Here is a 19,673-nt window from a genome sequence, read left to right as displayed (position 1 = left end):
AAGCCTGCTGCAAATGAAACTGCCACAAACAGAGAGCCGATTTAATCAAATTCTGAGCTTGCAGTAAATTGCAATTATATTACAGTAAATTGCTGAAGTTAACTTTATTATGGCTCGCTCCCTAAATCTCTTTGCCTGCAACCTCCATCTCTACTTTCAAAAGGCTCCTAGAAATCCTTCATTTTGACCAGGCTTTCGACTCCATTCCCAATATTTCTGTTCCCCTTTGCTACCCTGTTGATTTTGCCTTGTAAAGACTCTTTACATGAGGGCAGGTATAATTATTAAGATATTTAGAGGTATGAGTGATGAAAAATAAAAACATATTAAATTGCCCGTATAGCAATGTACAGAGCATCAGCAACTAGAAGTGTGATGGGTCAAAAAATGTGCGAAATACACCATCAGGGCATATGGGCAAGGTGGGGACAGTTACTCAAATAAGAATTCTGTACATGAATGCACATAGCATAAGAAATAAAACAAATGAGTTAGAAGCACCAATTCAGCTTATAGGATATGATGTAGTAGTCATTACAGAGACTAGGCTACAAGCTGAGCAGCTTAACATTCCAGGCTATTAGAAAATAGGGAATACAAAAAGTCTTGCAAGGGATTCAAAGCTAGTGTTAAAAGTTTTTATAAATATGTTAAGAGAAAGAGAGTGATAAGGGGGAACGTGGGCTGATAATAGATAGACACAGGTGATACTGTGATGTATAAGGAAATGACTGACGTGTTAAATGAAGACATTGCATCCATTTTCACAGTAGAGGAAGAGGACAAAATACCAGCTGTACAAGGAAACCTAACAATAAGTCAAAGGGAGGAACTTATTAGATTTAATATAAGTACAGGAAACTTTGTTATATCCGGCACCGACGGGACCGAGCTGTTGCCGATCTATCAAAACTGCCGGACATACAAAGTTAATGTTGAAGCATACGGAGGTTTTCATCTCCGTATCTGACAACAAACACTGTTGCTTAGCAACAGCTTGTAAACAGTTGGCCTGTACCTTGGAAGCGTCTCTGTAGCTTAGCAACAGCTTCAGAGAGACTTTCCAGAGCACGACTGTTGAAAACAAAGCCACGCGAAGAAAACAAAGCCACGCGAAGAAAAAAAACCTAACAAAACGGCTCCTGATTTCTGCCGGTAGATCGAGGTTTCCGGACATACAACCTCCGGATAAACCAAAGTTTTCCTGTATATGGTAATGGAAAAAATAATGTGATTTAAGATGGACAAATCTCTAAGACCAGACAGAGTGGATGGTTAGGCTGGTGGATGGGGTGCCGATCAAGCGGACTGCTTTGTCCTGGATGGTGTTGAGTTTTTTGAGTGCTGTTGCAGCTGCACCCATCCAGGCAAGTGGAGAGTATGCCATCACACTCCTAACTTTCCCCTTCTATATGTAGCTTCATTATTGGCGTCCCTGCACACAGTTGCCTCCAAATCTGCAGTGCGTTAATCTCTGCAATTGCAGCTCTGTGCTGAAATGTACAGCATAATCTTTAGTAATGCAGAAGTATTGGTGATTCTTAGAAATATAATTTCTGGCCTATGTGCTGCTAATTCAGTAATGATTCTCTTGCAATGTGCCCATGATGCAGAAACTAGTACACAGTCAATTAATCTGGGTCTGTGGAGGTATTCCTTCAAACAAATATCCAGGTATTATTTCTTTTGGGTCCATTGAATGAGGATAATTTTGGTTTTGTACACGCGACTCAGTCATTGTTTCTCCAGGTGCTCGACTTAAAGCAAATATGAATTTCCTCATTTCTCTTTTAAGAACTGAGTTCTGGCCTTCCTAATATCAATTAAAAAGCTGATTTTTGTTCTGTATAAAATATTGGCTGAGGTTTTGCCGTCAAAATAACGCTGAGTTTAAAGGCACTCGCCATTATTAATGCATAAATTCTCCAACAACTTGTGATGAGGAAGAATTACCCTGTGAATTGTGAATCACCACAAACTGCTGGATGATTTGTGCTGCTCCGGCGTTAGCTTCGTGAAAACAGTAGCTCATCCTCAACCTCCCCGTGAGTTTCATGAAGTTGCTGCATTTGTGCATTAATTGCCAACTAAACTCACCGCAGAAAGTTTGGGCTATTTAACAGCGTAAGTACTTTTTTAAGAGGAGATTTATGTTCCTGCACTGCCAGTTAACCTCTCCAGCTGAAAAAGGGAGCAATTTAAACTGTAGAATCTCATTCCTACAGGTAGTAAATTGTTGTTGGAGGTTTTTAAAATTTTAAATGTAAAATTTAAATTTTTTTTCACTTTTCCTTTCTGTCTCTTTCATAATCCAAATTTTCTTTCCCTTTCTATATCTAATTTATCTCTAATTCACCCTATTTCCTTCTCCATTGTACCTCTGTTTCTTTCTCTATCCTTAAATCTCATTGGTTAAGGGGATAAACTGTTGGACCCATCATACACTAAGGTCCCAGATGCCCCATTGGCCCACAGGTTAAAACATTTTAGAGCTGAAAGGTGAGGGAATCAGTCTAACTAACGGGGCGCACTCCATCAAAATCTGGGGCATTGATAAATCTGGGGCATTGTTAAACATTTGTGTGCTGTGCACTGCAAGAGTTTGAGTAACTTTTCAAATTAAGAGATTGAACAAACACAACAGGAAATGTGACATGAAATGTCTGGTGAAGGCAGTTTTGCTTCATTTGAAATCTGAGGCTGGTTGCGCCTTGAGTTACTTGTTATATTTGAATGGGGTCATTTCTCATGTTTTATCCATTGTGTTTTCTCGTCAGCTGAGTTTTTATAGATTATATATTTTTTAGCTATATATTTTAAATGCATAGATACCTGGGGGATACGTCATTGAAATTATAAACATATGGAAATATCTCAATGTTACTAATAGGATTAAGTAGGAACCCAAATATTAACATGTTGACCTTTCTGTGTGATATGGGCCAAAGAACACTTCTGCTTGCTATGATAAATTGTCGCTGTGTTGTTAGAGTGTAGAAAATGCTAGAATATTCTACAGACATCAAAAGAGAATTAGGTTGGAGGAAATTTTGCACACCACCATGTGTCCTTGGAGTTCCTCATATGCATTTACTGCTGGGATGATTAGTTTAAAGTAGAATTAAAGCTTTCCTATTATGTACAATGGTAACACAGTTATTAAAAATGAAGCATGCAGTGGTTGAAAATAGCAGGAGGAAGTGGTCCTGTGGTGCATCTTATTTTCTCATCTCTGTGGCTGGGCTGCACTGCACAGCAGACAGCCGGCCGGCTGTCAGTGACAGGCATTGTGTGTGTTGAACATGATCATTCTTCTGCTAATGTCCTTGGCATCTCTCAGTATGGAGTGCTGCATAAATAATTGGTACATTGACAGCCTGTTTCAAAGGCATTGCTGTAAATCTGCACTTGATCCATTGAAAGTTTAATGTTAAAAAATATTGCTTGCACCAAATCATGTTTGGAATTTGTGAAATCGTTGGATGTGCTTTAGAACCTTTTTATATAGTTAAGATTGAGCAAAATAATGCTGATCTTTGCTGTGGCCTGTGTCACTAATCCTATGACTTTCATTCTTTAAAGGAGCTAATCGGTACAACATAAACTGCTTTTTGTTCAAAGTCTGTTCCCCATAGCCAGTACTCTTTGGTCTCACTTGAGGCTTGCTAATTTTGTACTTGTTAAATTGTTTGTTTATACTGAATCGTACTCTGTTGTGATTCATTTTTTGCTAGAAGCTTGCTTACAATTAGTTGTGCTGATTTTGTTCAGTGAGGTAGCAATGTGCTACCAATGTTAAGTGGCAGATTTTCAGATGTGGGCCTGGACAGTGAGTATTACTGGGCTTTTCCTGTACGGGCTAACATGACCAGGCCCAATCCTGTCTTAACAATTGGACAGCAGGCATCACAATCTAGAGTGGGTGCCTGTATGAAATGGGTGAACTAAGCACTGATTGGCGATGAAATCTGACACCTCCCTGGTTTAGATATTTAAGTGCCACATCATTTGGTGAATTTATGCCCTGAGCCATCGGCATAATCGAGCAATTTCACCTTTGTGAAAGAGCACAATGTGAAACACTGGTCTTTGAATTTGCACATCACACACATGCTGTTAAAAGCAGTTTATATTTTGATGATGTCATTCGGATCCTTGGTTACTGGTATATGTGAGCCAGCTTCTGGCATTTAAACTGCGAAATCTGGCTCCCTTGCCCTGGCAGCATCCTGGTAGAACCAGATTATTGTGGACCTGCAAAGCTGCCGCCGAGATAAGGGAGCGAGACTTAGCAGTGTAAATGCCAAAAGCTGGTGCACGGACATCCGTCCCTGAGAATCCGATTAAAACAGCGCCAAAAGAAAGCTGTCTGCAGTGAAAACTGGCTGTGTAGTTGAACGTACTGCTACTAAATTATAGTGTTGCAGACTTTAATACTCAGGTTAGCAAGAACTTGGGGAACAGAAATTATTTGGAACGGCATTTGAAGGGCACTTGGGGGTATTAGTGGGTATTGTATGTGAGAGTATTCGCTACTTGTTCATGATTTTCAAATATACATTCATTTAAAAAGTGTACATGGTGCATTGACTTTCTTTCCCAGTGTAGTTTCTGTGAAAGTTATGGCTGTTTTGAATGCTCTTAAGTGGTGTTCATGCTTTCACTATTTGATAACCTCATGCTGATTCCACTTGCATTGTTTATATCTTAACTTAAGTTTTAAGAATTGCATTAAATTTACCAGCTGAGCTGCAGTCCAGGAGACACCTAGATAGCAAATGAATAAATGGGAGAATTGAAAAATTGCATTTTAAATAGTAATGAACTTCCACAGCAAACACAGATTAAAATTGAGACTCTGCCATTTAATTAATAGCTATTCTGAACTTTTGAACCTTAACCACTACATAAATTAGAAAAATGTTTCAATCTTCATGATGATTTAGAATTAATGCTATTCATATTTCAAAAGAACAAGCAGTCAAATTGAATGAATAATCAATCTGGTCTTTCTTTAATTTTTTTTAAGCAGAAGCACTATATGTAGTAGTTCAGTACTAACTCTGCACTCTCGCTAGGTCATGGGTTCAAGCCCAACACCAGAGACTTGAGCACATAATCTAGGCTGATATTTCAAGACAGTGCAGCACTCCCTCAGTACTGTCAGGGGTGGTGTCTTTTGGATGAGATGTTAAACTGAGATCCTGTCTGCTCTCTCAGGTGGTTATAAAAGGTCCTATGACCAATGTTCCCTCTTTTTTCTTGAGCCGGCTGTGCGAGAGGTCCTGAGAGCTATGCGGCCGCGCAACTTAAAGGGAACATTGCCTATGACACTATTCAAAGAAGAGATGGGGAATTTTCCCAGTATCCCGGCCAACATTCACCCCCCAATCAACACCTCGCAAGCAGACTATCTGGTCATTTATCTCAATTCTGTTTGTTGGACCTTGCTTCGCAAAAATTGGCTGTGTGTTTGCCTACACTACAACAATGATTAAACTTCAAAAGTACTTCATTGACTGTGAAGCACTTTAGGACATCTGGAGGATGTGAAAGGTACTATACAAAATGCTAATTATTTCTTTTATGTGGAATAGTAAGAATAGCTGGGAAGTGACTTCTGATCGGCATGTACCATTGGCATAATAACATTTTTATGAATAGAAAGGTAGCTAGCAATTTGTCAAACTTCACTGCAAATAAACTAATTCTGTGTTTTATACCAGGTGATTCATTTGCACAGTTCCGCTTTGCTGAGGAAAAGGAGTGGGAAGTAGAGGTTTCTTCTAGTAAACAGGTAAGTTTTTGCAAACTTGTCCAGTGCTGTTGGTATGCTTTAGATTTTTAGCCTACTAGAAATTGCAGAATTATAGAAATCTCAGCACAGGAGGAGGCCTTTTGGCACATCGTGCATGTGTAATGCCACATTAGACATAGGTACTCTAATCCCATTTCCTTTCAATGTCCCTTTTATCTTGTATAAAAAGAGACTGTTATTAAATACTAAACTGCATCCAAATTGTGATCCTACTTGGCAAGAAACACCATTTTAATCCTGTGTTTGTCCTAAATAAAGCTCAAGTCGTATTCAGGCCTTGCTGTGGCATTTACCAGACTCTCCGATTTTGAGCTATACCTTCTATTTTGGCAAATTCAGTTGACAGAATATAAATCTGGGGCTAAATATAAATCTGGTGAGCCGTATACTTGGCAAGAAGATTGTAGTGTATGTACCTTTTAAGAGGAACTATGTTTTTGAAGCCCCTGTGTACTGTAGTACCAGTAGTGACCACTCGGGTATATAAGCCTGTATAGCGTCTTGTGTAGTTAGTTCCCCTCCAGACTTTGTTCAGTAAACACTTGTTAAATCAACTCCTGCATTCCGTGTCTCCATTAACACACGGATCTAACAGTGGCGACGAGTTAGAAACGAACTTACCTGCTATTCGGCAGCACCTCAAGGAGATCGATTCCTCAGACGAAGGTCGAAGCCAGAAGCAAGTAAAAAAAACAAAAAAAAAACTGTGGTTTCACCAGCTAAACGGGCTGGTGGCAGGTAGTGCACTGATCCTTCCTGGGCTGCGGCGGGCTGGGGCTTGATCGGGTGGCTCCGCAGCGGGGCCAGGCAGCGAGTCGGAAAGCAGAAGCAAAGAGAGACAGAGGGTGGAACACTCGGGAGGCGGCCGGTGCTGCAAAGCAGGTCAGCGTTCGGACCGAGCAGAGGGAGGGGAAAGTCCCAGAAGGTCCGCTCCACGGCGGGAACGGTTCTCCAAGTAACGGAGAAACTGTTTAAAAGATATATATAAAAAAAAGAAAAATAGAAATACCGCGAAAAGCTGCAGGTCGCAACGGGAACCGCAGAGAACAGCATTAGCAGCAGCGGCGGGAAAGCGCGGGAGGCGCCATCTTGACTCGGCGGGGAAGAAGGAAAAGCACGGGAGGCGCCATTTTTGATTTTCAGGATGCCGAAGACTGGCAATATTACTGCTTTCGATAGTGATATAGAGGATTGGACCACATATGTGGAAAGAGTGGAGGTATATTGCAAGGCGAATGAAGTAGCGGATGATAAAAAGGCATCGGTACTTCTAAATCTGATGGGCGCAAGGACATACGGGCTGTTACGAAACTTGATCACTCCAGCCAAACCGATGGACAAGAATTTTAAGGAGATCGTTGATACCTTACAGGAGCACTTAAACCCAACACCACTGCTGATAGCGGAACGATTCAAATTCTTCAGGAGGAATCAGCACAAGAATGAAAGTAACGCTGATTACCTCACCGAATTACGAAAGCTGTCAAAGCACTGCCAATTCGGGGCAGGACTGGCAGATTCTCTACGAGACAAATTCGTCTGCGGTCTCCTAAGCGAAGGAACACAGAAAAGACTACTTTCTGAGAAAGATTTGACACTGGACAAGGCTTTCAGTGTGGCTGTATCATACGAAGCAGCAGCAAGAGGAGCTGCAGAGATACAGCAAAAGCCACAGGACTTCAGCACCCATGAAATGATACGGGGTTTCGAGAGATGTTATCGCTGCGGCAGATCCACCCATGACCAGAAGGACTGCTGGTTCAAGGACAAATCATGCAGGCAATGCGGTAAGATGGGACACATTGCACGTGTATGCAGATCTGGAAAAAAATCCGCTGACAGTAAAAAGGTCAATAAGGAGAAGTACAGAAAGGTACAAATGATGACGGACGGTAGCTCCGAAGACCAGAAGAGCGATAGCGACTCCGGAAACAAGAGACTAAGCTGTCTCAAATTACATAATGTAATTGCCAAAGAAGATTACCAGACCATTTGGGTTACCCTCACGATAGCGGGGTCCCCAGTCAAAATGGAGCTAGATACAGGATCAGCTCTGACCGTCATGAGTCGACGGGATTACGAGCGGCTATTTCCGCATATACCTTTGAAAGACACATCCATTATCTTGAAGACATATACGGGGCAGAAAGTATACCCCAGAGGGAAAATAAGGGTGCCTGTTGTATACAACGGCAAGGAAATACAGAAGTTGTATTTATACGTTCTGCAAGATGGTGGTCCACCGTTGTTGGGACGTGAATGGATCAGAAAGATACGTTTAGACTGGCACTCCATTCAGGCACTGACGGTGACCAGTAAGAAAAAAAAATGATGATGACGTCATACCTGGACGATTAAAAGAAATCTTGGCTAACGCCAAAGAAGTGTTTCAACAGGAACTAGGAACCCTGAAAGGCGCCACCGTCTCAATAAAAGTGGAAGATGCGGCAATTCCCAAGTTTTTTAAGGCAAAGCCGGTGCCATACGCAATTCGTCCAGCCGTCGAGGCAGAGCTGGAGAATTTGGAAAAAGCAGGCGTGTTATCCAAGGTAGATTGGAGCGAGTGGGCAACACCCATCGTCCCGGTCATGAAGAAAACGTTGAATAATGATAAATCTGAAGAACAGAGAAAAATTCGCATCTGTGGGGACTTCAAGGTGACTGTAAACCCGGTTCTTCACACGGTACAGTAGGATAGAAGATATTTTCGCCTCACTATCCGGAGGGAAACGTTTCACCAAAATTGACTTAGCACAGGCATATCTAAAGATGGAGGTTGAGGAGGGCTCTAAAAAGTATCTCACGATAAACACACACAAAGGCCTGTACCAGTACAACCGACTGGTTTTCGGAGTGGCATCAGCTCCGGCTATCTGGCAAAGAGCTATGGAGCAAGTCCTGCAAGGGATTCCGGGGACTCAATGCTACCTAGACGACATCCTTGTAATAGGAGAAAATGACAGCGAGCACCTTGCCAACTTGGAGCAGGTGCTCACGAGGCTGAGAGAACGGGGCCTACGAGCAAATCGCCCCAAGTGCGAATTTTTCCAGAAACAAATATCATATTGTGGCCATGTCATTAACGAAGAAGGGTTGCATAAGTCACCTGAAAAAATTGAAGCGGCCGTAAAAGCCCCCGCGCCTGAAAATGTCTCACAATTAAGGTCGTTCCTGGGATTAATAAATGACTATCATAAATTTTTACCGAACTTGTCAACGGTTCTGCACCCTCTTAACGCACTGCTACAAACGGGAGTAGTTTGGAAATGGAGCGAAGACTGTAAACGTGCCTTCCATAAATGCAAAGGCTTGATCACGTCCAAGGAAGTGTTGGCTCATTACAACCCATCACTGCCAATCATACTGGCGTGCGATGCATCCCCTTATGGCGTGGGAGCGGTATTATCGCATAGATTCCCTGATGGCTCGGAGCGGCCGATAGCTTTTGCGTCACGCTCATTGAACTCAGCTGAGCGTAACTATGCCCAGATCGACAGGGAGGCACTCAGCCTGGTGTGGGGGGTGAAGAAATTCAACCATTACCTACACGGACAAAAATTTACCTTGTTGACTGACCATCAACCCCTCGTCTCCATATTCAACCCTAAAAAGGGCATTCCCATTATGACAGCGCAAATGCTACAGAGGTGGTCCCTTTTCCTAGGGGCACACCAATATGACATAGAATACAAAGGAACAAAACAGCATGGGACTGCTGACGGGTTATCGCGCCTACCGTTGCCAACGATAGAAGAGGCGCCTACAGTGGACCCAGTGGAGATGTTCCACTCGACCATAGTGGAATGTCTACCGGTGACAAATTCTACCATTGAAAAGGAAACGAGAAATGACCCAACTCTCTCTCGAGTCTACGATTTAACGGTGAAGGGATGGCCAGCACATGGCGAACCACTGTTGCCAGCATTCTCGCAAAGAAGAGAACAGCCGTCAGTGTGCCGAGGAACCGTGATGTGTGGATCCAGAGTGGTGATTCCACCCAAACTCGAGGATAAAGTGCTAAAGGAGCTTCACGAGGGGCATCTGGGTGGAGTGAAAATGAAGAACTTAGCCAGAGCGTTTGTGTGGTGGCTAGGTATCGATGGAGACATCGAAGAAATGACCAAGAGCTGTCTAGGATGCCAGAAGGTCCATAACGCCCCACCACAAGCCCCTCTACATCCATGGGAGTGTTCCTCATCTCCATGGCAAAGGGTACGTATTGACTTTGCTGGTCCATTTATGGACTCAATGTTCTTAATCGCGGTGGATGCACACTCCAAGTGGCCGGAGGTAATAAAGATGTCCTCCACCACCACGGAAAAAACCATCACAGTATTAAGGACCATATTCGCCAGGAATGGACTGCCTGAACAGATCTGTTCTGATAATGGACCGCAATTTGTATCCGAAGAATTCAGGAAGTTCTTAAAAAACAATGGGGTTAAGCACTACACGTCCGCCCCATACCATCCCGCCACCAATGGATTAGCTGAAAGGTTTGTCCAGACCTTCAAGAAGGCCATAAAGGCCATGGGTAATGAAGACATAAATCTACAACATAAGGTAGATAACTTCTTGTTTGCGTACAGGAATGCAACACATGTGGTTACAAACCAAACCCCCGCCATGATGTTTTTCAATAGAAGACTAAGATGCCGGCTGGATTTGGTCAAGCCAAACGTCAGAAGGGACGTAGAGAACCGGCAATTTCAAAGCATGAATGAAAGGCCAACTAGAACCTTCCAGATAGGTCAACCAGTTTTGGCCCGGGACTACCGTACCGAGAAATGGCAGCCTGGAACTATTTGCACACGACTAGGACCGCTGATGTATACCGTGGACATTGGAGAAAGCATAATAAGGCGCCATGCTGACCAGATCATAGTCATCCGAAAAAGGACAACCTACACCACAACTCTATACGCCTAGTGATGAAGCAGAGATACGCATAGTATCTACCTCCGATCCGGTGATAGTGGAACCAGATGAACCCGACACTGGCATTGAAGCCGAATCGACCTTGCCAAAAGAACCTACTACACCACCGAAACCTACTACACTACCGAGGCGTTATCCGGACCGAGTCAGGAAGCCTCCAGAGAGACTGAATTTGTAATTGATTAACTTCAGCAAATGTGTAGATTATTGTTCTTGTAAAAATGTTATTTTAATTATTACTTAAAATGTTATGTACTATTTATCTAAAAAGGGAGGAATTGTAGTGTATGTACCTTTTAAGAGGAACTATGTTTTTGAAGCCCCTGTGTACTGTAGTACCAGTAGTGACCACTCGGGTATATAAGCCTGTATAGCGTCTTGTGTAGTTAGTTCACCTCCAGACTTTGTTCAGTAAACACTTGTTAAATCAACTCCTGCATTCCGTGTCTCCATTGACACACGGATCTAACAAAGATAAGCAAAGCAAAATAGTTTTCCTTTGCTTTCCCCCAGTATAGTACGTAACTCATTTCTGAAAATCTGGACTTGATGGCTGCAAGTGGCACAAAACAATACCAGTTTGATCTGCCCATGTTGTACTGTGAAAATTTTTATGACCGGTTAATAGCTTGACTATTTTTAAATTGTAGGCAAGCAACATCTACTTAATAATAAACTTAACCAGCTGTCAAGAAGCTATCCAGAGGAGTACATTAAATGTTGACAGAAATTTTCTGTAGATCTCAAATAACCATGAAGAAAGGTAACTCTTGACGGATGTCCCTAGAAGACCACCAGGAACCTTGTCTTGGAACATCGTCTAGAATTTTAACCATGTTATTCCTGGCCTTTTATTTTCCTTTCCCTGATCCAGAGGAGAACTGAAGATATACTACTCCAATAATATAGACATTAAATTTACCAAATGAATCAGAGACATCTAGTGCTATTATGGTAGCTACGCAGATATTTAATTTTGACTGATATCCTCAACCTCAGGGTCATCAAAGACTGGTTATCCAATGTAACTACAGTACAGGAAACTTTCTGGTATCCGGCACTGACGGGACCGAGCTGGTGCCGTACCATCAAAACTGCCGTAGAAACCAGCGCTAATGTTAAAACATACGGAGCTTTTGAGCTCCGTGTGAATCAACAAACCCTGTTGGCTTCAAAACAGTCGGCCGCAGCTTAAAAGCGGCTCTGTAGCTAAGCAACAGCTTCAGCTAGACCTTGCAGAGCCTGACTGGAAAAAAAAAAGCAACGAGAAGTAAAAAAACTTATAGGAAACGGCTCCTGAATTTTGCCGGTAGATAGAGCTTTCCGGACATTTAACCTCTGGTTAAACGAAAGTTTCTTGTACAAGATTAAATGCAAGCAGGGTTCCAGGAACATTTCCATCATCACCATGGGGAGGCCTCTGCTTGAGACAGCCTCCATGGTGACTGGCTTTGGTGCGCTTACTCACAATATCTTAAATGTAAGAACTTGCCTTTTATATAACCCCTTTCATGGCCTCAGGATATCCCAAAGCGCTTTACAGCCAATAAATTGCTTTTGAAGTGCAGTCACTGTTGTAATGTAGGGAAATGCAGCAGCCAATTTTCACACAGCAAGATCCCACAACAGCAATGAAATAAATGCCACATAATCTGTTTTAGTGATGTTAGTTGAGGGATGAATTTGTCCAGGTCACCGGGAGAACTCCCCTGCTCTTCTTCAGAGTGCCACGGGATCTTTTACATCCACCTGCGATTGCAGAAGCGGCCACAGTTTAAAGTCTCATTTGAAAAACAGCACTTCAGCAGCACTCCCTCAGTACTGCACTGAGGTGTCAGCCTAGATTATGTGCTCAAGTCCCTGAAGTGGGGCTTGAACCTAGAACCTCAGAGGCATGAGTGCTACCACTTTGCCAAGGCTGATAACTAAATAGAACTAAATTCTTGCATCAAGTATGAATGTAGCGCAGAAGTGGAATCCTTGGTGCTATATTTACCGACTGTGTCGCAGTTTCCATAATTCGATAAAGTACAACATTTATTTTTTAACTTCTCACCCTTTTGTTCACCTCTCTCCAAAGACATTGAGCGTCTTCTGGCTTCATGGCCTCCAGTATTGCACTCAATTGGCTGTTAGGCATGTGTGAGTCTTGAGAGTGAGTGTCTGATGTGCCAAATAACTGCCCGAATCCGAAGTTAAAGCTTAAGACTGAAGCCTTTTATTAAATAAGAATCATGACAGAGTTAACAGAGTCCATCATCGACCGAGCCCTTGGTAGAACATACCAGAAGAGGGGCGGGGCCAGGGAGGAGCATTAGTGGTTCCCCCCGGTGGAACATTCCAGACATTACAAGTACAAGTACAAATATCAGAACGCAGTTATTTCATCACATTCACCCCCTGCTATAGATTCAGTCTGTCAGGAGGTCTGATAATCCTCTGGGAATGACGTAACTCTTGCTGAGGCTCCTCCCGGAGTACTAACTCCGGTTCATTCGAATTCCCAGAATCATCAGTATTTTCCACACTGAGGGTTTGTGTCTCTGAAGGTCCAATACCACGATTGAAAACTCTACTCTCGGAGTCGAACTCTTTTTCGAGCTCCAGCAGGTGCAAGATCTTTAATAGAGACCGTATCCTCTCGCCCATCTGAATATTGAATATACGCATACTGGGGATTAGCATGGAGGAGTTGTACTTCCTCCACCAGTGGATCAGTCTTGTGGCCTCTCACATGTCTGCGCAACAACACAGGGCCCGTGGTCGTCAACCATGTGGGTAACGATACTCCATTAGTAGCTTTTCTTGGAAAACTAAACATCCTTTCATGAGGGGTGGCATTCGTCGCTGTACACAAAAGAGACCTTATGGGATGCAGCACGTCTGGCAGGACATCCTGCCAGCGAGAGGTCGGCAGGCCTCATGACTTTAGAGACAGTACGATAGCCTTCCACACTGTCGCATTTTCTTTCTCGACCTGCCCATTACCACGAGGGTTATAGCTGTTCGTTCTAATCGTTGCAATCCCCTTCGATAGCAAAAACTGTCATAATTCTTCGCTCATAAAGGAAGAATCCTTATCACTATGTATATAGTTAGGCATGCCAAACAAGGAAAACAGTTGGCAGAGGCATTTAATTACAACAACACTAGTCACATCCGGACAAGGGATAACAAAAGGGAACCGAGAGTACTCGTCTATAATATTAAGAAAATAGACATTACGGTCGCTCGATGGAAGGGGACCTTTAAAATCGAGACTCAAACGCTCAAATGGTCGAGTTGCTTTAATAAGATGAGCTGGCTCGGACGGCTTATAGAAGCAGGGTTTGCATTCAGCACAAACATGACAGGTTCTGGTCATTGTCCGGACCTCCTCAATAGAGTAGGGTAGATTGTGGGACTTAATGAAGTGGTTCTTTCTGGTAACCCCAGGGTGGCAGAGTGCGTCGTGGAGACTTTGAAGCTTATCTGTACCTAGACTAGCACATACTCCTCGTGACAAAGCATCCGATGGCTCATTAAATACTCCAGGCCTGTACTGAATATCATAGTCATATGTTGACAGTTCTATTCGCCATCTTAAAATCTTATCATTTTTGATCTTGCCTCTCTGCTTAGTGTTGAACATAAAGGCCACAGATCGCTGGTCAGTAATGAGCGTAAAACGTTGGCCAGCGAGATAATGTCTCCAATACCTGACTGCTTCAATAATTGCCTGTGCCTCCTTTTCCACTGAAGAATGTCAAACTTCTGGTCCTTGCAATGTACGAGAGAAGAAGGCTACTGGTCTACCAGCTTGGTTAAGAGTTGCTGCCAACGCAAAATCAGATGCATCACTTTCCACTTGAAATGGGATCTTCTCATCCACGGCACATACCACTGCCTTCTCAATGTCCCGTTAGACATTAAGGAAAGCCTCCTGAGCTTCCGCTGATAGCGGAAAAGACGTCGACTTAATAAGAGGTCGGACTTTATCTGAGTAGCTAGCCACCCACTGGGCATAGTACGAGAAGAATCCCAGACACCTTCTTAAGGCTTTTACAGTGTGAGGTAAAGGTAATTCCTTAAGTGGGCGTAATCTTTCAGGGTCTGGCCCGATTACCCCATTCTCCACAACGCAACCAAGAATACACAAACGTGTAGTATTGAAGGTACACTTGTTTTCGTTGTAGGTCAGGTTTAACCTCTTTGCAGTCTCTAGGAACTTCACGAGATTTTGATCATGCTGCCGTTGGTCACGCCCACAGATGGTAACATTGTCCAGGTCCGGGAATGTTGCTTCCAACGCGTATTCATCCACCATACGATCCATCTCCCGTTGGAAGACGGATACCCCATTCGTCACTCCAAAGGGCACCCGAAGGAATTGGAACAGGCGCCCATTAGCTTCGAAGGCCGTATAAGGTCGGTCTTCTATTTTGATGGGGAGTTGATGGTAGGCAGCCTTTAAATCAATGGTGGAGAACACGCGGTACTGAGCTATCTGGTTCACCATCTCAGAAATACGAGGCAAAGGATAGGCGTCTAATTGGGTATACAAGTTTATAGTCTGGCTATAATCGACCACAAGTCTTTTCTTCTCATTAGTTTTAACCACCACCACCTGGGCACGCCACGGGCTACCACTGTGTTCGATGATTCCCTCCCGTTGAAGCCTTTCCACTTCCTCTTTTATAAATGTTTTATCTTCTGAACTATACCGTCGACTCTTAGTCGCTATAGGTCTACAATTAGGAGCAAGGTTCGCAAACAAAGAAGGCGGGCTTACGTTTAAAGTAGAAAGGCCGCAGACTGTGAGCGGAGGCTGAGATCCACCATACTTAAGGGTAACGCTCTCATGCTGACACTGGAAGTCCAAGCCTAATATTAAGTTCACACACAACTGAGGTAATATGAGGAGTTTAAAGTCCTTATACTCCGTATCCTTAACGGTCAATGTGACTTTACAATATCCAGTTACCTCCGAAGTAAGGGATTTGGACGCCATCACAATTTCACTTCGAGTAGGATACACCTTCAATGAACAGGAGTTAACAAGGTTGGGGTGTATAAAACTTTCAGTACTGCCACAGTCTATCAAACACCCAGTAGGACGACCATTAATCTTAATGTCCATCATAGATTTTGACAAGGAACACGGTATGGTCTGGTCAACCGTAGCCGAGGCTAGAGTAAAACGATAGACGGCAGCAGAGAAGACATCGGGTACAGGATTACCCTTACACACTTTACTAAAATGTCCCCGTTTCTTACATTTAAAACAGGTAGCCTCTCTGGCTGGGCAACTTTGCCTGGGGTGTTTAGATTGGCCACAAAAATAACACTTAGACCCATGGGGCACAGCCGCAACAATAGGATTAAGTGGGGGCTCCATTGGTGTTATGGATGCCTCCATACTCGGAACACACGAGGCTGAGAGAGATGCATGGGCTGATGCATACACTTCTGAATTCTTCTGGGCTACATCTAACGATCGAGCAGCAGCGACAACCGTTTTTAAAACTAACGAGTCGTTCTCGAGGAGTCTCTGTCTAATATAATTAGATCGGAGGCCAGATATGAAAGAATCGCGGATGGCTTCTTCCTGATACACTATGGCAGAGACAGCCTTGTAGTTGCAACCCTTAGCCAAAGCCTTAAGGTCCTGCAGGAAATCGTCCAGAGATTCCTCGGGTAATTGCTTGCGAGTAGACAGGAGATACCTGGCGTATACTTCGTTAACCGACTTAAGGTACTGGGCTTTAAGAGCTGCGAGGGCCTCTTCATATGTAGTAATATCTTCAATTATAGAGTAAGTTTGATGACTTACCAAGTTGGTTAGAAGACCCAACTTGTTAACTGTCGGATCGGTCGATGATGCGATGAAGTGTTCAAAACATCGGAGCCAATGCGTAAATTTCTTCGACGCATCTGCCGAATGGGGATCGATATCCAGACGCTCTGGTTTCAAAAATCGATCCATCTTCCAAAAGTTGTTGTTTAATAAAATTGATGTGCCAAATAACTGCCCGAATCCGAAGTTAAAGCTTAAGACTGAAGCCTTTTATTAAATAAGAATCATGGCAGAGTTAACGGAGTCCATCATCGACCGAGCCCTTGGTAGAACATACCAGAAGAGGGGCGGGGCCAGGGAGGAGCATTAGTGGTTCCCCCCGGTGGAACATTCCAGACATTACAAGTACAAATATCAGAACACAGTTATTTCATCACCGTGTCATCAGCCTGTTCAACTATGAGAGGCATCACAGCCAAGCTAAATACTGTTGTCATTTTATGTCTGCAAAAACACGCTTTCAGATGGGATCTCACAGATGCAAGAACCTGGCGGATTTTTTTCAACCCCTAATGCAGCAATACTGAAACCATTGTATTCCCATTTTTTAAATTTCCAGTGCTCCAATGATAGAGGGGTATTTCTACAGGTTATGCCAGATGGAAGTATCAAGGGGCTCATAGTTGATGCCTCAAGCTTTGGCACACAACATGGTTATCTTTAAATTGAGTAGTTGGGGGTCTGTTGTGAAATCTTACCTTTCCTTCTCCCTTTTCCTTCACTTCTTGGGTCAAGTGGGGATTCAAACTATATCAGAGGTGGGTTTGTTCTTTATTGTTAGACCCTTAAGCATGGAAAATGCTATTTTTGCTAGTAATATAACATTGTTAAAGATGCATTTCAAAAAGGAGAATAGTGACATATCTTTGGCATGATCCCCCTGGTTCCAAAAGGGTTGAGGGATGGGATGAAGTCAACTTCTGGGACTAACACTTGGCCATGAAATGAACTGATTTTGTACTTTGTAAAGACAATGCTGAAGGCTGGATCATTTGCTGAATCCTCAGCACCTCCTCCCCCATGGAATTTATTTCAGCTCTCTGTGACTGAAGGTGTGCTGGTCAATGCTGCCCATTGGTATAGAGTGAAGTTGACATGTTCCCTGCATTATGAGGGAAAGTGGATGTGTGTGTTCACACCAGAGCTTTAGCTTGTTGATGCTGATGTTTCCTGGTTTTGTAGGGCTTAAGTCAAATTTCAGAATTCATTTTTCAGGATGTAGTTAACCCTAAGATCAGAAGCTTTTTAAACATCAGGCAGAATATACAGTGTAGGATTTGGGAAGGCTCAAAAACCGGGCCTAGAAATTCAGGTGTAAAATGGGTGCCGAAGAATCCAATATGGTGGATAGTGTGTGGCACTCATTCCACGCTGGAAGTATGCTGCCCGCCATATTGGATCAGGCTGCTCCGTGGCCGTCCAGGGTGTGCACCTGAAACTGGCATTGGGCCCATTGCATATGCAAATCCGAAGCCTACTGCCTGTTTCAGACTGCTTTGAGAAACTGGTTTGCTGATGTCCGCAGCATGTGCCGTACATGCTACGGTCAGTTTGTTCAGGCACTCAGCAGCCAAAGCAGCGGTCCTTAGAGGGACCACTGGGGGCTGACACCTAAAAATAAATGTAACGTTTTTTACTTGCTTTAATCTGGAGCTCCATTAAAACCGTGGGCTACTGCTGGCCACTGCTCCCCCCTCCCGATTGCCTCCTCCTCTGCACTTTTCTGAGGCCCTCGGCCAGTGTCTGAGCCGGCTAGTCTTGTTGGCACCGCCTGTGAGCACCCTCTGGGGCCACAGATGGTTCCCGGAGTTTGCCAATACTCTCCTAATGAGGCTGGCAACCAATTTGCTGTGGTCTTATCACCGGTTTCATTAGGCACATGATACATGTGCTGTACCGGGATCATGCCCCAATTCTCGGCCCAGGTGTCTCTTGTGATGTTCTTGTTTGATTGCTTGACTTCTCCTTGGTATATGAGTTTGGAGGATAGCAAATTAAGAAGACAGACAATTTCCTGTCAAACTTTGATGACAAGCAATTAGAGATACAACCTGCTTCCATTACCAATAAAAAAAACTATAAAAACAATTAAATAAAAATGATACTGTTTATTCTAAAACATTAATATGTAGCAAATGCATTCTTTAATTAAAAGTTAATCACTGGGCAAACACAAGCAACTCCTTTTAAGATTGACAGCTATTTGCGAAAACTACAACATTGACATTCAATTTTTCATTTCAACAATGGACAGGATATAGTTGTTTGTGGCTTGATGGACTTTATCCAGGGATTTAAAAAAATAATTTGGCAAACGTGCGCATATGGAGAGACCAGCGGTAATGTTGTATCTCGGCATGCTGCAGACTTGCGCTCAAGTCTGCGTAAGCTGGAGTAAATATTAAGGAATGCAGATATTGGTGCTTTCCTGGGTGCAGACTAATATTTTTTGTAAATGCTTTGGATGAGTTTATATAATTAAGTCTTTTGGAATATGTGGCCTTAAAGTTTTATATTTTCACTACATATCAGATGATGGTTTACAGCAATCGGTAGGCATTTACAACTGAAAAATAGAAACACTTATAGAAACTGAAATTCAGAAAATATCAGAATTTACTCTTGAACTGATGAACATTAAGGTAAGTGCAAGATAAGGAAGGCCAGTAGAGAATCAGATTCTATAACTGGACGATTTCTGTAACATTATTTTCCAACCCGTCCCCCTCCAGCCTGATTTGTTTCTGCTTCTCTTGAAGATTAATGACTTATGCTGGGGTATGGTTCCACTGACAGCAATAGCTTTCGTACCTTGGCTGTTGCGGGACCAGACAATGCTGGCTGCAATAACAACAGAAAATGCTGGAAATACTCAGCAGGCCAGGCAGCATCCGTGGAGAGAGAAACAGAGTTAACGTTTCAGGTCTGGGACCCTTCATCAGAACTGGAAAAAGCTGGAGATGTAACAGATATTAAGCAGATGCAGAGACAGGGAGGAAGAAATAGAAAGAACATCCTGTACTTTTGTAAGAGGCAGGAAAGATAAAATGTTGCAAATGGGAATGGCAAAAATCATACTGC

General features: G+C 43.2%; 1 protein-coding gene across 1 annotated transcript in view; it reads left to right on the top strand.

The window, feature by feature from the left end:
• aven (apoptosis, caspase activation inhibitor) overlaps positions 1-19,673 on the top strand; it is a 93,332-nt gene that overhangs the window by 64,809 nt on the left and 8,850 nt on the right. The window contains exon 3 of the mRNA XM_086003498.1: positions 5,727-5,797. Coding sequence (XP_085859624.1) covers positions 5,727-5,797 — 71 coding nt within the window. The remainder of the gene's footprint in view (positions 1-5,726; positions 5,798-19,673) is intronic.

Source organism: Somniosus microcephalus, chromosome 12 (genome assembly GCF_052327205.1).
Source record: "Somniosus microcephalus isolate GS21.2 chromosome 12, FLI_Smic_1.0, whole genome shotgun sequence".
In the NCBI taxonomy this organism is placed as follows: domain Eukaryota; kingdom Metazoa; phylum Chordata; class Chondrichthyes; order Squaliformes; family Somniosidae; genus Somniosus; species Somniosus microcephalus.
This window is presented reverse-complemented; position numbering and strand designations above follow the sequence as displayed.